This window comes from Acinonyx jubatus, chromosome C1 (genome assembly GCF_027475565.1).
Source record: "Acinonyx jubatus isolate Ajub_Pintada_27869175 chromosome C1, VMU_Ajub_asm_v1.0, whole genome shotgun sequence".
In the NCBI taxonomy this organism is placed as follows: Eukaryota; Metazoa; Chordata; class Mammalia; order Carnivora; family Felidae; genus Acinonyx; species Acinonyx jubatus.
In genome coordinates, this window is record NC_069381.1 from 2,188,076 (window position 1) to 2,205,872 (window position 17,797).

Below are 17,797 nucleotides of genomic sequence, written 5' to 3' on the forward strand. Positions count from 1 at the left end.
ATCCTACGCTTCCTTCAGAATTGCCTGTCCTTTGTTTTCAGTTCCTTAATAGCCTCTAACTCTGCAAAGCTCTTTGTAGCCGCGAAGCAGGGCTCACTTCGACACAAACGCCCGCTCCTTCTGTAACCAGCAAGGCTAACCGGTCTTGAATGCATCCAACTGTTCAATCACTAAAGTGAAATATTTTTATGAATCTTTTTGAAGTTACGATATATGGAAAATATTACATACATGTTTTTTGCAAGTGCTGATTAGAGGGAAGAGAATGGCTCCTCGATCAGCGTTTCTCATCACTGCTCGTGTTACGGAGCGGCTCGCCTGGAGGAGGAGGGACCAGGTCGTGGCCGCGGTCTGTGAAGCCAGGAGGGGTCGCGTCCCAGTTCCCTCGGCGTCTGTGTTCTGCTCTGTCTGATGAAGGTTTACGTTCTTTCTCCCCACTCCTTATTTCTTAATTGAGTTATTTTTTGCAAAGGCAGTTCTCTTAGTCCTATTCTTGCTGTATTTTGAGTCAACCATATGAGAAAGGGTTAGTTCACCCAGAACGGAGAGTGGTTCCTGCAAACTCCCCGTCACTAACCCACTCAGGGGACGCACTGCTGCAACGGCTAGGAGGGGTTTTCTGAAACGTGTTTTCTTTCACGTGGCGGGGAAGTAAACAGGTGTGCATGCTGATGAGGCGGTGCAAATCCCACCCACTTCTCAGCGGCACCCCGGAGGCCTGCTGTCTACGTGCCTACCACGCGGGAGAACGGAAGCATGCTGGGCCGCGGGCAGGGTGGGAAGGGCCGGCCTCCCTGGGTCTCCGGGGGCCCGGCGGGCAGCGGGAGCGCAGGCCGGCACAAGGGAGACGGGACGCTTCCCAGCAGGTTTCAGACACACCCTGGCTTTGCCCCGCGGCCACCTGGACACGAAGCCCGGGAACCGCTTCTGTGGGACACGAGGGCTGGTCTCTTCATTTTAAGCCATGTTGGGGTTTGAAGTGTCACGGGGCGTGTTTGAGACAAATGAACTTAGGGCTCCGATTCGTAGATCTGTGAGGGGCAGGACAGGCCCAAAGCAGACACCCGAGCCTGCTGGTCCGCGCTGAAGGCTCGTTCGCGTGTGTTAACCAAGCGCGGCTGCTCCCCACCAGGATCGAGGGCGAGGCCAGGCCTGCTCAGGGCTTTGAGAGAGGGCTGTTCTGACCGACACGTGTTCAGGGCGCAGGACAATCGGTGGAGAGGCGGGTCCTAACTCTGTTCTAGAACCACAGGTGTGGTTCTAGAAGGAAGGAGCTGGAAGCACCGGGAGGAGAGCCCCGATGGAGCCACAGGGCGGCAGGCTCGGCTCCCAGGGGCTGCAGCTTGGGGTCGGGCGGGACCCAGCACTCCGCACGGTGGCAGGGGTGGGGGTCGGGGGGGGCCCTAGCAGGGCAGGTGCTGCAGGGGGACCCATGCGTGGCGACCGCAGGTGCGTCTTTCCCTCTCGTGACGGCGGGAGGTGCGGGGTCCGCACACAGTGGGGAGGTGCGCTGGGCGGGGGCCGGCGCCCGCCGAGATCCGTGCCCGCCGTCTCTCTCCCGGCTGGTTCGCACGGCCCAGTGAGCCCTGCGGAAATTCTGCCACGTGAGAGAGAGACCGACGTGCACGAGGTTTACAGCGAAGCCTTTATGGAAACCACGCCAAGCGCTTGAGGAGAGGGCGCTCTGCTCGCAGGACACCCGACCCGGACAGGGAGGTCGGTCCCCTTCAAACGGAGTGGCTGCGCTTCTGGCAACGGCGGCCTCGGAGGCCAGAAGCCTGGTTGCTTCAAACCGCGCTGAGCTTGGTCTGAACCCCGGACGCAGGCTCTTGCGTCAGCCCCTCACAGGGAGCGGCAGGTGAGGACAGCAGGGCCACGGGCGGAGGGACGGAGGGGGCGGAGCACAGGGTCGCCACGTCCAAAGGCGGATCTTAGGAGAGATGGTTCGCAATCAAGAAACTTGCTCAGTCCCTCGTGGGGACGAAGGAGACAGAATGTGGGTCACGTCACCGCTTTGTGTATGTTCTGCCAGAGCTTTTGCTCAGTCCCTTTGGGGTAGGGATCTTGCTTCCGACCTTGGATGCGGAGGTCCCTGATTTGGTCGTGGCTGGGCCTTTACCTGCTGGACACACAACACACAGGCCCCGTGTCAGCAGGGAGACTAACACACCAACAGAGCGCCAAGCCACAGTGAGGGCATGGCGGCCAGGTGTCGTCAGGCCCTGGGGAGAAGCAGAGCTCCAGCGGGGTCTGCAGGGGGCAGCACAGCGGCCACTCGGTCCACAGGCGGCCCGGCTGAGCGGGGCACGTGTGGGAGCTGGCTGCCGGGCTGAGGAGCGGGGCTCGTGCGTCCCCAACGGGCTCAGAGGAGACGCCTGGCCCGAGGGCGGGAAGAAAGAGAACTTGCTCATTTACCCGGGTGTCGGCCGTAGAAGACTCAGCTCCAGAAACGAAGAAAAGCAGCAGCCACGTGACTACAGCTTCGCTTCCAGGCTGAGTCGCCCCGGGCAGGCCCCCCCTCCAGGTGCCCATGTTCCCTCCGTTATGAGAGAGGTGGCCGGGTGTGTGTGGGGGGGGGGGGCGGGCGTTAGCCACACTCAGCCCTCGGCCGGGTATCTGGCAGGTGGAGCCCAGAGCCCACATCCCGTCACACTCGTTTTTATTACTCTCTCACTTATTAACGCCCCTGAAGTAAGAACGTCCGTCCATGGTTTTTCGTCAGGAAGAATTTTCTAATGAAAAACGCCCTGCTTTCCTGTCGGCGTTCTCAATCTAACACAAAGCAGCTGCAATTACAATTTACGAGGCAGGGAGCGGCGATATCTGTGAGTCTACACTCCGTCTGTTTCCAAGCGCTCGGCTTTGGCGATGCAGAGAGCCGGGAGCAGGGGCGTGCGCCCGAAGGACGCGGCGGGAGCCCTCAGGCAAGAGCGAGCGTGGTGCTGACGACAAGAGGTCTGGGCACACATCAGCCTACTCGCTAAGGGCCATCGGCCGGACACGAAGACGGGAGGGAAGCATGTCTGTGTGACCCCAGAGGTGCGGGGGCCCCGCCACGCGGCACCCACGTGCAGCAAGGCCCCAGGACTCACCTGGCGGCAGAGCCTTGTGCAGCACGTGCGTCTTGCGCAGGTTCATCGTGCAGCCGGCGGGGCCCATGAGGTGAGCCTTCCACGCCTGAAACAAAAGAGGAGGCACACGCCGCCGTCAACCAGGGGACCGAGAGGGAGCAGACGAGCTGAGCTCCTGTCAGACCTGAAACCAGAGGCGGCCGCAGCTCCCCACGTGGCCGCACCTCACATCCTGACGCGGCACGCGGAGCCCCTCGGTCCTCGTCACCTCCGAGCACAGCGTGCTCGGACTGTTGTCACATAAGCACGTGCACGTGAGTGGATTCAGGGAGTACACGGGGCAGGGTGACCTCCAGGAGCGGGGAGTGGCCCCTGGCTGGCAGTCGGCAGAAAACAGGGACCCCAGTCCTGTAGTGACAGAAGAATTCTGCCAGCACTGGGGGAGCTCGGGAGACCCCCCCCCCCCCCAGCCGAGCCCACGGATGAGAACGCGGCCCAGTCTACGTGTCGCTGAGGCCTGGTGACTCCTGGAGCAGAGGACCCATTCAGTTGTGCCCACGACTCCTGCCCCACAGACACTGACGTCATAGAAGGATGTTTGAGCCGCCCAGCGTGTGGTGACTGGCTGCAGGCATGGACCACCGAACCCAGAGCAAGCAGAGAAGTCCGAGAGGCCTGCTGGCGGCCTTGGAGCCGTGAGCTGTCACACGCGAATGGAGACAAGGCGTGTGCACGTGAGGACTACTTACACGACCTTTAAAAGGGAAAACCACTAAAGACGGCCCTGTTAGGAAGGAGGGGTGGTGGGCAGGGGCAGGGACTGCAGCTGCTCTCTGTTCTTCTGTGCATGTGTCCCATTTTACAGACTTCAGAACTGGTCGAGTGTTTTATATAATTACAGGGCTTAATTTTACCCCCCCCCCCGCCCCCCAAACCGAATACACAATAAAGCAGATGACCGTAAACGCACTGTGGCCGTGAAACAGCTCGTGGACCCCCCACCGCCAGGGGACATGGAAAGGACGTGAATGGGGACTCGCGGCCCCGAGTTTGGGCACTGCCGCCAGGCACGTGCTGCGTGTGGGGTCGCGCAGTGCGCGTGGACGACGGGCGGCAGGCGGGTCTGGCATCTCCGGGGCTCTGAGAACCCAACCCTTGGGCTGGGGAAAGGGGACGCCGGGAGACACAGGATGCGTCGGAAATGTCTGGCTGAACTCACGAGGTGGTCATGTCAGCATTTTCACCCGGCTCTGTCCATCGGGAAGGCCAGCGACAGTGACCAACTCGGTAGCTGTGAGCACGGGAGACACCGATGCTGTTCTAAAATATCCATTTCCGCCGGAGGGAGCCCAGGTCCGGGGCCGGCCTGGGCAGGGTCGGCATGGAGCGGGCAGAGCGTGACAACAGCCGGGGGGTGCCGAGAACACCGGGGTCCGACCAACAAGGCCAGGAGCCCGTCCGAGAGGCCGCGCTGGCCAGAGAGCAGGCGACTCAGGCCTCAGAGAGGCGGCAGGACACCGGATGAGTCTGCGTGTTTACGACACTAAGGGACACGCTGGTGAGTGGCTTGCTCCTGTGCAGCCCGTGGACCATGCGGGAGGCACACACGTTCTCGCCCGGGGGCGACTGCAGGGCAGAGGGAGGGACGCGTCTCTCGGAATTGGCGGCCCAGCTGACGACTGAAGGGTGGCAGGCTGGGCTGTGTGGACCTGACGGTCCCTGACGGTCGTGGGATGTGTCTGGTCACGGAAGGGCGGGCCACTGGCTAAGAAGTGGCTGCGGGCAAGTCTGAGGTTTAAACGGACCCGGCCTATAGAGCCAACCTGTGATTCACAGGAACCGGGCGGGAACGACCTCTTAACGGTGCCGGGAGGGAGGCCATCCGCAAACCCAGCCCACGGGAAACCCAGCCCACGGGAAACCCTGCCAGGCAGACCGCTTCTCACAAAACTCTAAAACAGAGCACGCAGAGGAGGCTACTTAGAAACACGTCCAGCAGTCTCCACGTGCGGCCTCCGCGGGGGCCGGGACACTGACCCCGAGGGGAGGCTGGGGGACGCTCTCGAGAGCGCCTCCACGAGCACTGTTTCCGGAGCCCCAAGGCAGAGCATTTCCAGAGGAAGCGACGTGCTGTCTGGCCGCACCTCAGCGTGGCCTGGGCGGGGAGCCGCAGCTGGGCGCACATGAGGCAGGGGTGGCTGCGAGCCCACGGCCACGCGAGCCGGCGATGGGGCGTGAGGGGTGCCTGCGGGCCCCTCTGCTCTGCCGTGCACTGTGTCGGGTATCTGACGTTTTCTGAGAGAGGGACGACGGGGCTGGGACGGCGGCACGGGCGCGGGGCCGTCTGCTACGTGCTGTCGGAGGGCGAGGGCGGGCTGCAGAGCACGGCCGGGTCCGAGCCGTCTCGTGGGCACATCCCGGACAGCTGGGGCAGGGAGCGCCCGCGGCGGGACCCGTGGGGAACTGCAGGTGCAGCGGCTGAGGGGGCTGGAGCGGAAGCGACGGCGCCAGAGGCAGGTCCCCAGAACCGCCCTGCCTGGCGCGTGGGGGACATCGCCACCGTCGTGCCAGCTGAACCACCGACACGAGCCTCAGACCTGCTCTGCCCAGAGCAGGGGGCCCAGGGAGGAGGGGGGCGGGAACCGGAAGCCAGAGTCCCCGGCGCCGGGGAAGGGAGGAGAGCGTGCAGTCGTCTGCGAGGTAGAACCTCCCAACTGCACTGGGCTGGACGGCAGTAATGAGAAGAGACCCGCACGTCTGGCCCAGACGCCACTCAGGGCCCCGGCGCACAGCGGGGTGCCGCGCCCAGACAGAGGCGAAAGCCCCTCGCGCTCACCCACCCAGAGCTGAGGCCCCCGCAGAGGGTCCACGGCGCTACAGGAGGGAGAGCTCACGGGAGACGGCAGGTGACAGCGTGTCAGGCGGACCTGAAGCAGGACCGGGGTGCTCCCTGAACACTCACGGTCCCCCACCCGTGGCCCAGCCCTGACAGCCTCATCTCCGGGTCAGCCCCGGGTAGGGTCATGCTCCAGTTAGGTCCTCACCTCCTCCCCCGGTGAGAAGTTCTCGTGGCACAGAGGACAGCGGTTTGCCAGCTTCTCCGGTTTGGCGGCTGAAACGGCATCAGCGGGACAAGGCTCAGCTCCTCCCGAGACCTGAGCCAGGAGCTATAGACACGGGACGGGCCAGCGCTCCACGCGGGGCCTCCCCGGGCAGGGGCACAGTGGGCACCGAGGGGTCTGGGCGGGGCCGAGCAGGCACTCACGATTACAATCCTTTGCTTTTATGTGTCTGGGCAGCTCTTCCTTCAGAACAGCCTCATTGCAGCGGTAACACTTTCCAAACCCGTCTTTCTTGTCGCATTCGGTCAGCAGGTGCTCCGTCAGGCTGGAGATCTCGACCACCTGCATCCAGAAATGCAGAAGGAAGCAGGGTGCTGAGAGCACGGGGTGCGCGCGGCACCACCTTGCACTTGTTCCCCAGGGCCGGAACACGCACACCTCTTCTCTCACTCGGTCCTGACCCCACCGGCCCCAGGGGGCTTCCTCGGGTGCTGGCTATACTCTGCTGAAGACCCCGTGTCCCCCGTGTCTCCCTCCTTGTGTTATGGTGGTAGCGCACAGAGGACACTGCCAAGGGGGGGGGGAACGGAGGAGCGATGGCTAATCCCCGCAGCACACGCAGGAAGCCGAGGAACAGCTTAGGCGTGTGGCCTCTGGGTTCAAATCCCGCCTCCCTGTTGCTTGTAAGAATGTGCAGAGACGGGGTCACAAAACGACTGTTAGGAGAGTCTCTCACCACCCAGGCACGTTCAGCAGGAGTGACCACTATGCACGGACTCATACACCTGCTGGGAATCCAGCCGCCAACACGGGCTGGGAGTTGGGGGGAGGCTACAAGTCTGCACTGCCAGGCTGTGGGGGGTGGGGGGGGGGGCTCTGCCTACTTGAGAGCTGCTGTGTAGCCTGCAAGAGCCCCAAGGTAGAGGCCAGAAGTTCATTCTCCTCCTTTATTAAAAGGAAGGCCTTACTGCATCAGAGAAGCCATGCACATCCGGGGGTGGGAGTCTTCTTAAACAAGATACACAACGCGTAAACCACGGGCAAGACGAACAAGGTGGACAGCGTTTAAACTTAAAAGACACGCTGGGGTGCCAAACAGGCCAGACCCCAAGCGGGAGAGGGCAACTCTGGCACCTGGGGCTGGCCAAGGACTCCGGTCCGTGCACCTGAAGCATGACTACAGATCAGTAGAGCGGGACCGGCAACGCAATTCAAAACGTGAGCAAGAGACTAGAAGCTATTTTACAAAAGAGGGCACTCGGGTGGCCAAGAGAGGGATGGACAGGGGCCGCACCTCACTGTGGGCAGGAACCACGGAGCTGGCGAGGATGTGGCACAGCCCCCCACGCCCTCAAGACCCCTCCGGAGCACGGCCTGCATCAGCCCCGCAGCCCAGCGCTGGCTCGCCCAGCCACTCCGCCCCCGGGGGTGCACCCAAAAAGGCGCGTTCGCAGGCGCACTGGGAGCGATACAAGAATGTCTGTGGCAGCGTTATTCGTGATAGGCTCTAAGCGGACGCAACCGGAGTTCCAAAAACAGTAGGATGGAGGGATGAATCGTGGCCTGCTCAAACAACGGAACACTATAAAGCTGGAAGACCCGCCTGACATAAAGTAGGTACATTTTGTAGGGTTCTATCACGTAAACCCAAAACGCAAGCAACACTAACTTGTGGTGTCAGAAATCAGGACGGTGGGGTGACTCAGGGCGGGGGGAGGTGGTGCATGTTGAGGGTCCTGGGTGCTGGGGACACGGGTGTGTTATTTTGTGGGGGCTCCGCGGGCTCTCACACTCATGGCTTTACGGACGGGCACCTCCTGTCACGTGCTTCGCAGATGCCGCGTTCTCTGCAGACGGAGGGGCTGCGGCGACCCTGCACTGACAGGGTCATTCGCCACCACTGTCCCAGCGGCATTTGCGTACTTTGCGTCCGTATCACGTTTTAGTAATTCTTGCAACACGTCAAACGTTTTCACTGTCGTACGTGTGGCGGTGACCTGTGATCAGCGAATAGGACTTTGCCAGAAGCCCAAATGCTGGCCAGCGTTTTTTAGTACGTGTGTGACGCACGCACGTCGTTTTTTAGGTGCGGCTCACACACTGAACAGACCACAGGCCACAGCACACGTAACTTCCCTGCGCCCCGGGAAGCCACAAAGGTCACGTGACTCGCTTTCTTGCGCTCTGTGTGTTCCCGGGGTGGTCCAGAACGGGACCCTACCGCTGAGGTGCGCCTGCATGTTTACATACGTGGGACATGGCTCGCTTAAAATAGCGGGAAAAAGTAAGAAAACGGGGTGACAGCCATTCAGCCACTTTCCCCGCGACTTCTGCCCGGGGAGCGCTACACGTGGGGCAGGTCTGTGACGGGCCGTGGAGGGACCGCGTGCGGCCGGGCGCCTGACCTGCCTGCAGCAGGTGCATCTTGTCAGCATGAGACACTGCTTCCAGTAGTGCAGGTCCAGGCCCTCCTCCGTGAAGGACTCACTCCTCTCCCCACAGAAGATACATAAACTGAAACGAGACAGGAGCAAGAGATGAGGCGCGGAGGGGCCTGGACGCACACGTGCCCTCGCCTTCCCTGGGCGGCCCCGCTGCCCTGGCCGGAGGCTCTGTTGCGGGGGGCGGCCCACTTGTTTGACACAAGTCGGCTTCGGGTCCCGCAAGTTCTAACCCGCCAGCACACTCAGGCAGAAACGCTAACTTGCGTCGGAAAAAAAGGCAAAGATGTTCTACTGAAATGCCTTGCACATGCGCTGTGGCGGCCGCACAGGGGACGTGCTTCGCTGTTGTCACATCTGGTACCTTTAACAGCCCTCTGATAATCGGCCGCCAAGCAGTGTTGGGTAAAGTGCGGGGGAAACCGGACACACCCAGAGTTAAGCCCGTCAGCATGGAGGGCAATTTTCCAACTTGTACAAATGAGTGACGCGAGCCTATCAGTCCACAGGCTCGCAGTGCGCTGGGGCGAAAATATCTACTGAGTCGCGTTTTATGTGGCCGGTCCCTTCCATCTCTATACACCGGGCTGAGGATGACCCCACGCACTTATCTAAGTAGTGAGCGGCGGGGACTTCCGGGGCAGGACGTGCGGCTGCCTTCCCTCCTTCCGTGTCTGAAATGAGAAAGAAAAAATGAAAAAAAAAAAAAAAAAAAAAGGTTATTTTTTAAAATGACCCTTTGTAGAAATTATTTTCAAAGCTTTAGTAACCAGTTTTGTGTGAAATACACTTAAACGCACGTGAGTTAACAAAGGTTGTACAATGTCCCGCCCTCCAGTATTTGCTGAATGGCCGAGGGGACCGAGCACCTACCCTGACTGTCTGCCTCCAGGGCGGGGCCTGCCGTCGCCTCCTAAGACACAAGAGCAGAAGGGTCAGGGACAAATGGCTGCACACAGTCTGTCCAGGGCGTTTTGACCCCGAAAGCAAATTCTTCTGTTTTCAGACTCTCTTTTTTCTTTTTGTTTTTAACATTTACTTATTTTTGAGAGAGCATGAGCAGGGGAGGGGCAGAGAGAGAGGGAGACCCAGAATCGGAAGCAGGCTCCAGGCTCGGAGCTGTCAGCACAGAGCCCGACGCGGGGCCTGAACCCACAAACCACGAGATCATGACCTGAGCCCAAGTCAGATGCTCAACTGACTGAACCCCCAAGGAGGCCCTGTTTTTAGGCTTTCTACCAACACGTAGCACAGCTCTGTGAGCTCCCAACACCCAAATACGTGCCTTCCCCTCTCAAGTCCCTGCCTCAGGCTCCTGTCCCTGCTGCCGCTCCCCTGCCCTCACCGCTCCCCTGCTCCCCGCTGGCTCTCCAGCGGCTCACCTTGGTGCTGTGAGCTCTGGGCAGCACGTGACCATCGCCCTGCCCTGTGGATGCCCAGGGTGCCCCTCAAACGCCATTTCCTCAGCCGTCTCCCCTTTCCTAGCTGTTCATGCTAGGGGTGCCCTCCCCGGCCCCCCAGCTCGCCACCCCCCTGTGTGGATGAGCAAGCGTTCAGCCTTCTCTCCCTGGGGGTCCCAGGCCCCGGCTTCTCCTGACCAGGCCTAGCAGCTGCCCCGCCCACCCTGCTGTGGACGAGGCTCCAGTGCCCCAGGTGCAAACTGGGGCACAAACCGGGAGAGATCTGGGCTTCTCCCCCTCCCCCCACGCAACCTCCATGAGCCCACCGGCGAATCCTAGGCTGCACTTCACGCATGCACAGGCCACCCGCCTCGCCTCTGCCCGCACGGTCCTCTCTCCAGGCCGGGGGCACTACTCAGGAGTCCTCCTGCGTGAAGGCTGGTGGCCCTGTGAAGGCCTCGGAGAGCAGATTTGCTCTTGCTTGAAACCCTCAGACAGCTTCCTGAGTCACTCAGCTGTCCACTCAGCTCGTTATCTTCGGTGCCCCGTGCGCCAGCCACCCGGCTCTGGCCGCCCCTGAGGGCCCCTGGTGCTCAGGCTCGGGCTCTGGCCTCCTGTCGCTAGGCCTCTCCCAAGACAAGCTCCACGAGAGGCGCCCCGGAGCGAGGCGCCAGGCGGCAGCCCCTCCTCCGAAGCCGCTCCTCTGCGGTCCCCCACTCTCTCTCACAAGCTCCCTGAGTATCTGGATTGCTGTCGGACGCCGCTGAGAGAGGACAGGGTCCCTGGGGATGGGGAGTTTTGTCTGTTCTGTTCTCTGGCACACACCGTCCCCAGCCCACTGGCGGACCCAAGGGATGAAGGTCAGAGCAGCACTGTTCGTGGCAGGGACGCTGCCGGGTGCCACGCCCTGGAACGTTCTCTCCCGCACAGCTGACACTTCACGCTCCTCCGTGGCTACTGCCCACCCCCTCTCCCCCTTTCTTTCTTTTAGAGAGACGTTCTTTCTACTCAAGGAACCAAATTACGAAATCAGTGGCATGCAGCCGGTGTTTACATCCCCCAAGCACCTCCTGACCCCCCCCGCGGGCAACGTCCCCCCGAGGCGGAGGACCCTGGGCTCCCTGAGGTGGAGCGTCTACCTGAACCCCCCCTTTTTAGTGCACGGGAATCGCATCTTCACATTCAGCCATATTTTCCTCCTTTGCCCCTGAAGGAGGCCGGGAGCTCCGGAGAGGAAATGTCCTTGTACCAGGACCATTTAGCCCAGAAGTTTCCTCTCTAGGAAACCTCCCCCCAGGCGGCCCTGTTTTTAGACATTAGCGGCTGCGAGCCGCTCGTGCCACCGCCTGGGAGGTGAAGAGTGGGGACCCGGAATCTAACGCAGAGCAGCTAGTGGGAGGTCCCTTTATTCACCCCAGACTAGTTTTAGAAGCACTCGCAGCAGAGAACACACACAGCCCCCGGCCTGAGGCCACAGAAAGTCATGCGAGCCTGCCGTGCGTCTGTCGGGGGGGCCGACAGCGGCGACCGGGGAAGGATGCGCTGACCTTGCCAGGCTGGACTCCGGCCTGAATTTCGGAGAGCACTGCCAACTGCCCTTGTAAAGCTTTAATTTCTTCTTTCTTTCGTGTTTCCGCTTCTTCTGTAGCCGCTTTCTTCTGTGCCTGATATGAAAATTATTTTTTTGTTAGAACAGCTTTTCAGGATGGTCTTCGAAATTGGGAGGGAATTATGGCATATCAGTTACATCTCTTATATGTTAGAACGGTCGCTGACAACGTAACGAGGGTTCAAAGTAAATTTGCCAGATCGGCCTGAAAACATTTACTGGCAGATAAAATCGCCCATGTTCTCTCAGCTGTCGTTGCTCCAAAACTGAGGGTCTCACAGGCAGCAAGTGCAAGGGCCTGCACCTGAGCTCAGAGTGCTGGTTTCCTCTACGTGGAGCTCCTCTGTCACTTTAGTCGGGGACCAAATAACCCCTTCGGTACAGGATCAGATCGCAGTTTCACACAAACTAACGTACCTTCGTGTCAGCATCTGTAGGTCTGCCGTCTATTTTAGCAAATCCGTCAAAAATTGTTTTATAGAGAACGTTCTTGCGCGTGGTGTTGTCGTCTGGAGGGAGGTACTCTAGAATAAAAGCCCGGTGCTGTTTATACATGTCCAAAATAATTCTAACCGCTGTCTCTCGAACCTCATACACTCTGTGCTCCAGGGCACTCACTGAAAACTAAAAATAAAGTTGGGAGGGGTTCTTGTGGTTACTGATTCTTACAATAACAGTATTTTTTCCAGCATAAAAGAAATAAAGGCACATGACGAAAATTCAAAAAACAGACCACCACCCACACAATTCCATTATGACAGAGAGTTTCTCACCGTGTGTCTCACACACGTGATTGAACTCTGGTCATGTATATAACTTTGTTTTACTCTTTTCCACTTAACACACTAACAAGCATTTGTTTAGGTGACAACCTTCCATAAACTTCACATTAAATATTACAAAATATTCCAATCACGGAGGAGAGCAAAGGTGGTAAACTTTACACGTCCACCATCCACATCACCAAAGCTGTAATTCTGCCGTGTCTCTGTGGGACCTCTGTCTTTCAGAAGCAAGGCACTGCGGTGATGGCGTGAGTCCCCCGTGGAAGCCTCCTGGGCCCACTGTCCTCCCGTGCTCCTTGGAGGCGTGGCTCTCCCGAAGCAGGCCTGCAAGCTCCTACCCGTCCACTAGTCCACTAGCATCAGTGTGCGTGTACCATGGTGTGTTTAATGCTTTAAACAGCATCCTGCGCTTATCTTTCTGGAGCTTTCTTTTCCTGCTCGACACTCCTCTGTCAAGGACGCCCATCTGTTTCGGCCACAGGCGCTGTCACGGGGACCTGTGGTGACACGTTCACCCCATCGCAGAATGGTGTTGCTGCGACAGCGGACCGACACCTCCCCGTGGTGGTCTGGGCGCCAGGCTGCTCACTTCCCACGGCGTCAGCCTGGCCACGGGCTCTTTGGTTTTACCCTAGAGCCTGCCTGCCCCCCACCGCCCCCCGGAGCGGCTCGCCCCCAGGTCTCCTCCCTTCCCCACTTTCTTGTACTCCCTCCCTGGCAGCTCCCCAACCCCACTGGGGCTCCGGTCCATTCCTGCACCCACCACCGTCTCCTCCTGTCTGTCACCTCCCTCCAGCCGTCCCTGCCCTGGGCGTCCAGCCTGGACAGTGCGGTGCATCGCTAGGTCACTTCCAGCATTCACGCACACCCTTAGAATCTGGGACCCCGTCTTCTCCTGCGTAGTCGTGGGCCGCGTGGACTGTGCCTGCAGACTTGAGGCACGTGGTGACTGGCCACCGTAGGTGTCACGGGGACCCCGGTGCACAGGGCACCGACTGTGGCATTTCCAGTCACTTCACTTTCTCAGACGTCCAGGGGGCGTTCCGTATTCCTTCTTGTCTCTTGAACCTCTGCCATCTGGTCCGGCTTCCGTGAAGCCCATGTGTTCCCTGCTCCACATGCAGCCAGCCCGCTGAGTCTTTACCAGAGCCACTCGGGACTTTGCTCCTGCGGTAACTGACCCCTCCTTCCCACTTCTGTTCATTTCTTTCTTCTTTTCCTCCCATCAGGATCACTCCTTCCAGCATTCAGATGGACCCGAATGTGGCTACGGGCTCGACAGGCCAGCCTCCTTCTTCAGTGCACACAGCCGTGGCACCCTTCCCAGGTCCTGTGTGTGTGGGCCACTGTGGTCACAGGAAGTGTGGCGGGAGCAGCCTGGCCCATAAGGACACCCTCACCACCCTCTCGTCGCTTCCTTCGTTCAGTGACCTCCCAGGTTGTGCGTGAAAGCTGGTGGTGGCGACCCAGGAGGAAGCGGCGGCCCTGAGGGCCTGCGTGGGCCAGAGCGCCGTCTCTCCTCCAGAACCAGGACTGCAGGGGAGAGCCGCGGGCACCGCCCCTGCCAGCTTCCAGAACCGATGCTGACGTTGGCACCATGGAGCGGGGCACCCGTAACAGGAATTTAAGTGTGCGGGGCAGCTCCAGGCTCCGTGCTGGGGAGCACGGAGTGAACGTGGGGGCGAGAAACAGGGAGGTCCCCGTGGCCGCTGCCGCCAGAAGTGGTGGAGGCGGCTGGGTACTGTGTATGGGGGCTACCACCGGCTGCCCCTGGCATTTGTAGAAGAAGAGACAGGAGCTCAGGAGCGACCACTGATGGCCAACAGACTGCAGGTCGAAGCTCCTACGGGAGCCAGGCACGCGGAGTCCACAGAGGAGGGAGAGACGGCACTGAAATCACGCCGCAGACCCTGCCCTCCCGCACCGACAGGAGCGAGTACGGGGCGGCTGCACCAGACACCGTGTGTCTGCGTCTGGCCAACACGCTGGTGGCGTGCACGAAGCTTCCGTGCGGGCCATGTGGCACCAGGGACGCGGGGCCTCTGCTGTGGCCGTGTCTCTCCAGCGGCTTCTTAGTTGCACTAGGTTGTCCAGGCACACAAACTCCCTGCACTTCCGTAAATCTGACGTTCTTGCGGACTCGGCACCCGCCTTTCTGTGACCTGTCCACCGCGGCCAAGATCTGTACAGACCAGTTACCAACTCGGGGCACAGCCAACAGCAGGGAGACTTCTGGCGCACTCGTTTGTGACATGAAACAGTGACTGTCTTTCTGAGGTCATGCATTCGTTCGTTCGTTCAACAAGCAGTGACCGGACACCCACCGCACCCCAGGCCCACCTCCCGTGCGGAGGCCACGGCAGCACACACACAGGTGCACTTACCTTCATCACGTTATCGACGGTGAAACCCGTGTTCCCGGTGCCCAGGTCTCTCAGGAGCCGGGCCAGGAGGTCCATCTGACTCATTGCCAGATGAGCCGAAGAGTTGGCTTTTAACGGCTGTACCAAGTAAGGTGGGATAATCTGGAGAGACCTAACTTCCTTAAACAAGGCCATTTCCTATAAAAACCAACAGAACTTGTTAATTTTTACTGGAAAACGCTAGAGGCCACTTAGTATAATTTAGCATGATCCTCCAAATACGCTCGTGTTTCTATTCCAGGTGTACTGATTAAAAATAAAACCCTAAAGGAGCCTGTGCGGCTCAGTCGGTTGAGGGTCTGACTCTTGATTTCGGCTCAGGTCGTGATCCCAGGGTCACGGGATTGAGCCCCGTGTCGGGCTCTGCGCTGAGCGTGGAGGCTGTTTAAGATTCCCTCCCAGCCCCTCTGCCCCTCTGCTCCTCTCCCCACTCACACTTGCTCCTTCTCAAAACAAAAACAAAAAACCCTAAAGCATGAGAAATAAAACCATGATCACCCAAAGATAAATGAAAGATTTCCACAAAATGTGATCGAAAACTTAAGATTTCTCTTCTCAGGATTTCCCAACTGTAAGAAAAAGGTTTTCTAATTTCTAAAATTCTCAAAGAAATGAGTGCTGTGCTACTATTTAGGAAACATCAACTGAGAGCACAGCAGTCACAGATGGCTGGTGGACGGGGGCCTTGGGGGGCTCACAGGACAGCACGTAAGTCCACTAGCAACAGACACGTCTTCCTGTAATTAACGTGCTTATCACTCAGCAACCAGACACAGAAAGAAAACGGTAAGACACTAAAGCATATGGGCTGCAATACAGAAAAAAATCCGTTAACAGTCAGCAGGCCACACCACCTCAAACAGCCTCTGGCTTTTCCAGAAGTTCCCTTTACGTCCGGGCCCCTGAGGGACTCTGCCCACGATCACAGGTGCGTGGGCGGCCAACCCCGCCCACAGCTCGTTCACGGCCGGCCCTGCGGTCTGCTGCTGGACGAGGGCACTGCACCACGGCACCTCCAAACTACTCGGAAACCAGAGGTCTTAAAAATGGCTTCATGGAGGAAAGACACGCTCTCATTTTCAACACCCCTTTTGAAAACTGCCATCTCCCCAAACCGAGTCACAAGCAAGAGGGGGTGTCTTGTAGGACTCTGGGGTCACTTTTACCTTATTAGCATAACTCCCTCCTCCTTTTTCATACTCAACAAACTCAAGTTTGTTGAAGAAAATGAGATTAGTCGTTCTTCACACTACAAAGGATCCCTCTGAGAATGTTGTACAGGACTTACAGGGTTCATAGACTTGCTGAAGCCCAAGCATGGACCTCGGGGCAAGAGCTCCCTCGGGATTTCCCACGATGCCTGGCCTGGAGGAGGCTCGTTTGCGGCAAGAACACAACTACTTAGACTGAGGTCATTGCACGTTTATCTCTTTGCCCCCAATTTCCTATTCTGGTTCAGCTTTCCATCCAGTTTCACTAGAAGTTACTAGCGCGTGTCGACGCAGACGAATACCAGACGAGCCAAACTACCCTTTACCGAAGTTTACGTCTAAGGCAAAACTCAGCTTTCGGAGCACAAGGGACGCAGGGCAGGGCGTCACGAAGGAGAATGGGTGACGCTCTTTGGGGAGACAGAACCTGGCAAGGCCCAACGGCTGCAGTGACACGCTTCTCTGCCGTTTCAAGTTTCACGGCGGCATCCGTACCTGGATAAAATTGGAAGCTATGACGCGGAGGCGAGCAGAGGAGTCTCCGGTCCTGGTGAGCAGAACGGGAACGGTTCTCTCCACACAGTGGGCCGTTTCGAGCTTACTCAGTTTGTGTTTGGGAATGTATTGTGTAATTATCATTTTCAGCAATTTCAAAGAAGCCTGAAAGACCTAAGGAGAAAGTGATAAAAGCCGAGGCGCTCCTTTGACATTTACTGTGAACGATAAGCACGAGCATCGTGCTGAACATCACGTGCTGCGGGAAGGGCCGCAGAGGGAGAGCTGAAAACCACTTCCTGAACACGGCGCCTCGAACTGCGAAGACACGTGCCCGCACCTCACGTGTCAGGAGGCACCCGCTTCGCCCTGGACGCCAAGCGCCTGACCTTCCTGCCGGGCCGGGGAAATGCGGACGGCGGTGCCGCCGGGCGAGCTCACTGTCACGGCCCCTGTGGTGTCGGGGGATCCGCTAACGGCCCCAGGCTCCTCGGGCTTGCGAAACATAAAAACGTCAACCGAGTGCCTGCGGGTCGCAGGGAGCCCGGCCTCAGCGAATGCTGCTTTAAAGAGCGCGGCAAAGCTGGTGCCGTTCGAGAGCAGAGCGCGTGGCCGGGCGGAGACGGACTCAGATGCCCTTCGCTGAGCACGCTTCGTGCCACAGAACCTTGATTCCCAGCGACACCCGTGCCCCCTCCCGGGCTACCCCGAGCCCCGGGGGCACCTCACCCGTAGAGCCGGGGCCACTGAGGGGCGGAGGGGACTCACTGGGGTCACGAGGTCTCTGACGGCTCTCCTCACGAGGAAGATGGACGCTCGCAGAACGTTCTTCAGCTCCTCCTTGGGGGCTCCAGCGGGCATCTGCATCAGCTGTTTGCACAGTGCGAGCAGCGCATCTTCCCGGTACGACCACGTCTTGGAATAGGCCCCAGCGACCTACCACAGACCGGAGGCTGCCTTACTCCGTGCAGGCGTTTCAGTGATGTCACGCCGCCCCCCAGGACCCTGCGACCCCAGCCGCTGTTTGTTCCGGAGAAAAATCTCTCGTGAGAACAGAATTAACACATACACTTAAAGAATAATTTCTCTAACGCAGAATACTGAAGGCCCTGCTAAAATACGGAAAGTGTCAGAAGTTCCGCCAGGAGAAACACGGGAAGCTGGCGCCCAGGGGCCCGGGGACCAGGGAGAGGCCCACTGGGCTCATTTCAAGAGGAGACTGCCGTCCTCTCTTTTGTTTCGCCATCATGCCCCCCCCCCCCCCCCCGAGTTAGCAGGTGTTCTGGGAGGGGCAGATTTT

The 17,797-nt window shown here is 59.2% G+C and overlaps 1 protein-coding gene across 5 annotated transcripts in view; it reads right to left on the reverse strand.

The window, feature by feature from the left end:
• Positions 1-1,626: 1,626 nt before the first annotated feature.
• Positions 1,627-17,797, reverse strand: part of CEP104 (centrosomal protein 104) — a 33,169-nt gene continuing 16,998 nt past the window's right edge. For 3 of the 5 annotated variants that reach the window (XM_053205989.1, XM_053206001.1, XM_053205993.1), the window contains 11 exons: positions 17,266-17,433; positions 16,498-16,671; positions 14,753-14,929; positions 12,001-12,207; positions 11,522-11,638; positions 9,448-9,487; positions 9,182-9,248; positions 8,539-8,647; positions 6,337-6,475; positions 6,116-6,183; positions 1,627-3,177 (listed from right to left, as the gene is read on the reverse strand). In XM_053205989.1, coding sequence (XP_053061964.1) covers positions 2,974-3,177; positions 6,116-6,183; positions 6,337-6,475; positions 8,539-8,647; positions 9,182-9,248; positions 9,448-9,487; positions 11,522-11,638; positions 12,001-12,207; positions 14,753-14,929; positions 16,498-16,671; positions 17,266-17,433 — 1,470 coding nt within the window. In that variant the 3' untranslated portion in view covers positions 1,627-2,973. The remainder of the gene's footprint in view (positions 3,178-6,115; positions 6,184-6,336; positions 6,476-8,538; positions 8,648-9,181; positions 9,249-9,447; positions 9,488-11,521; positions 11,639-12,000; positions 12,208-14,752; positions 14,930-16,497; positions 16,672-17,265; positions 17,434-17,797) is intronic. The other 2 variants (XM_027060626.2, XM_053206006.1) reach the window with 2 other exon arrangements.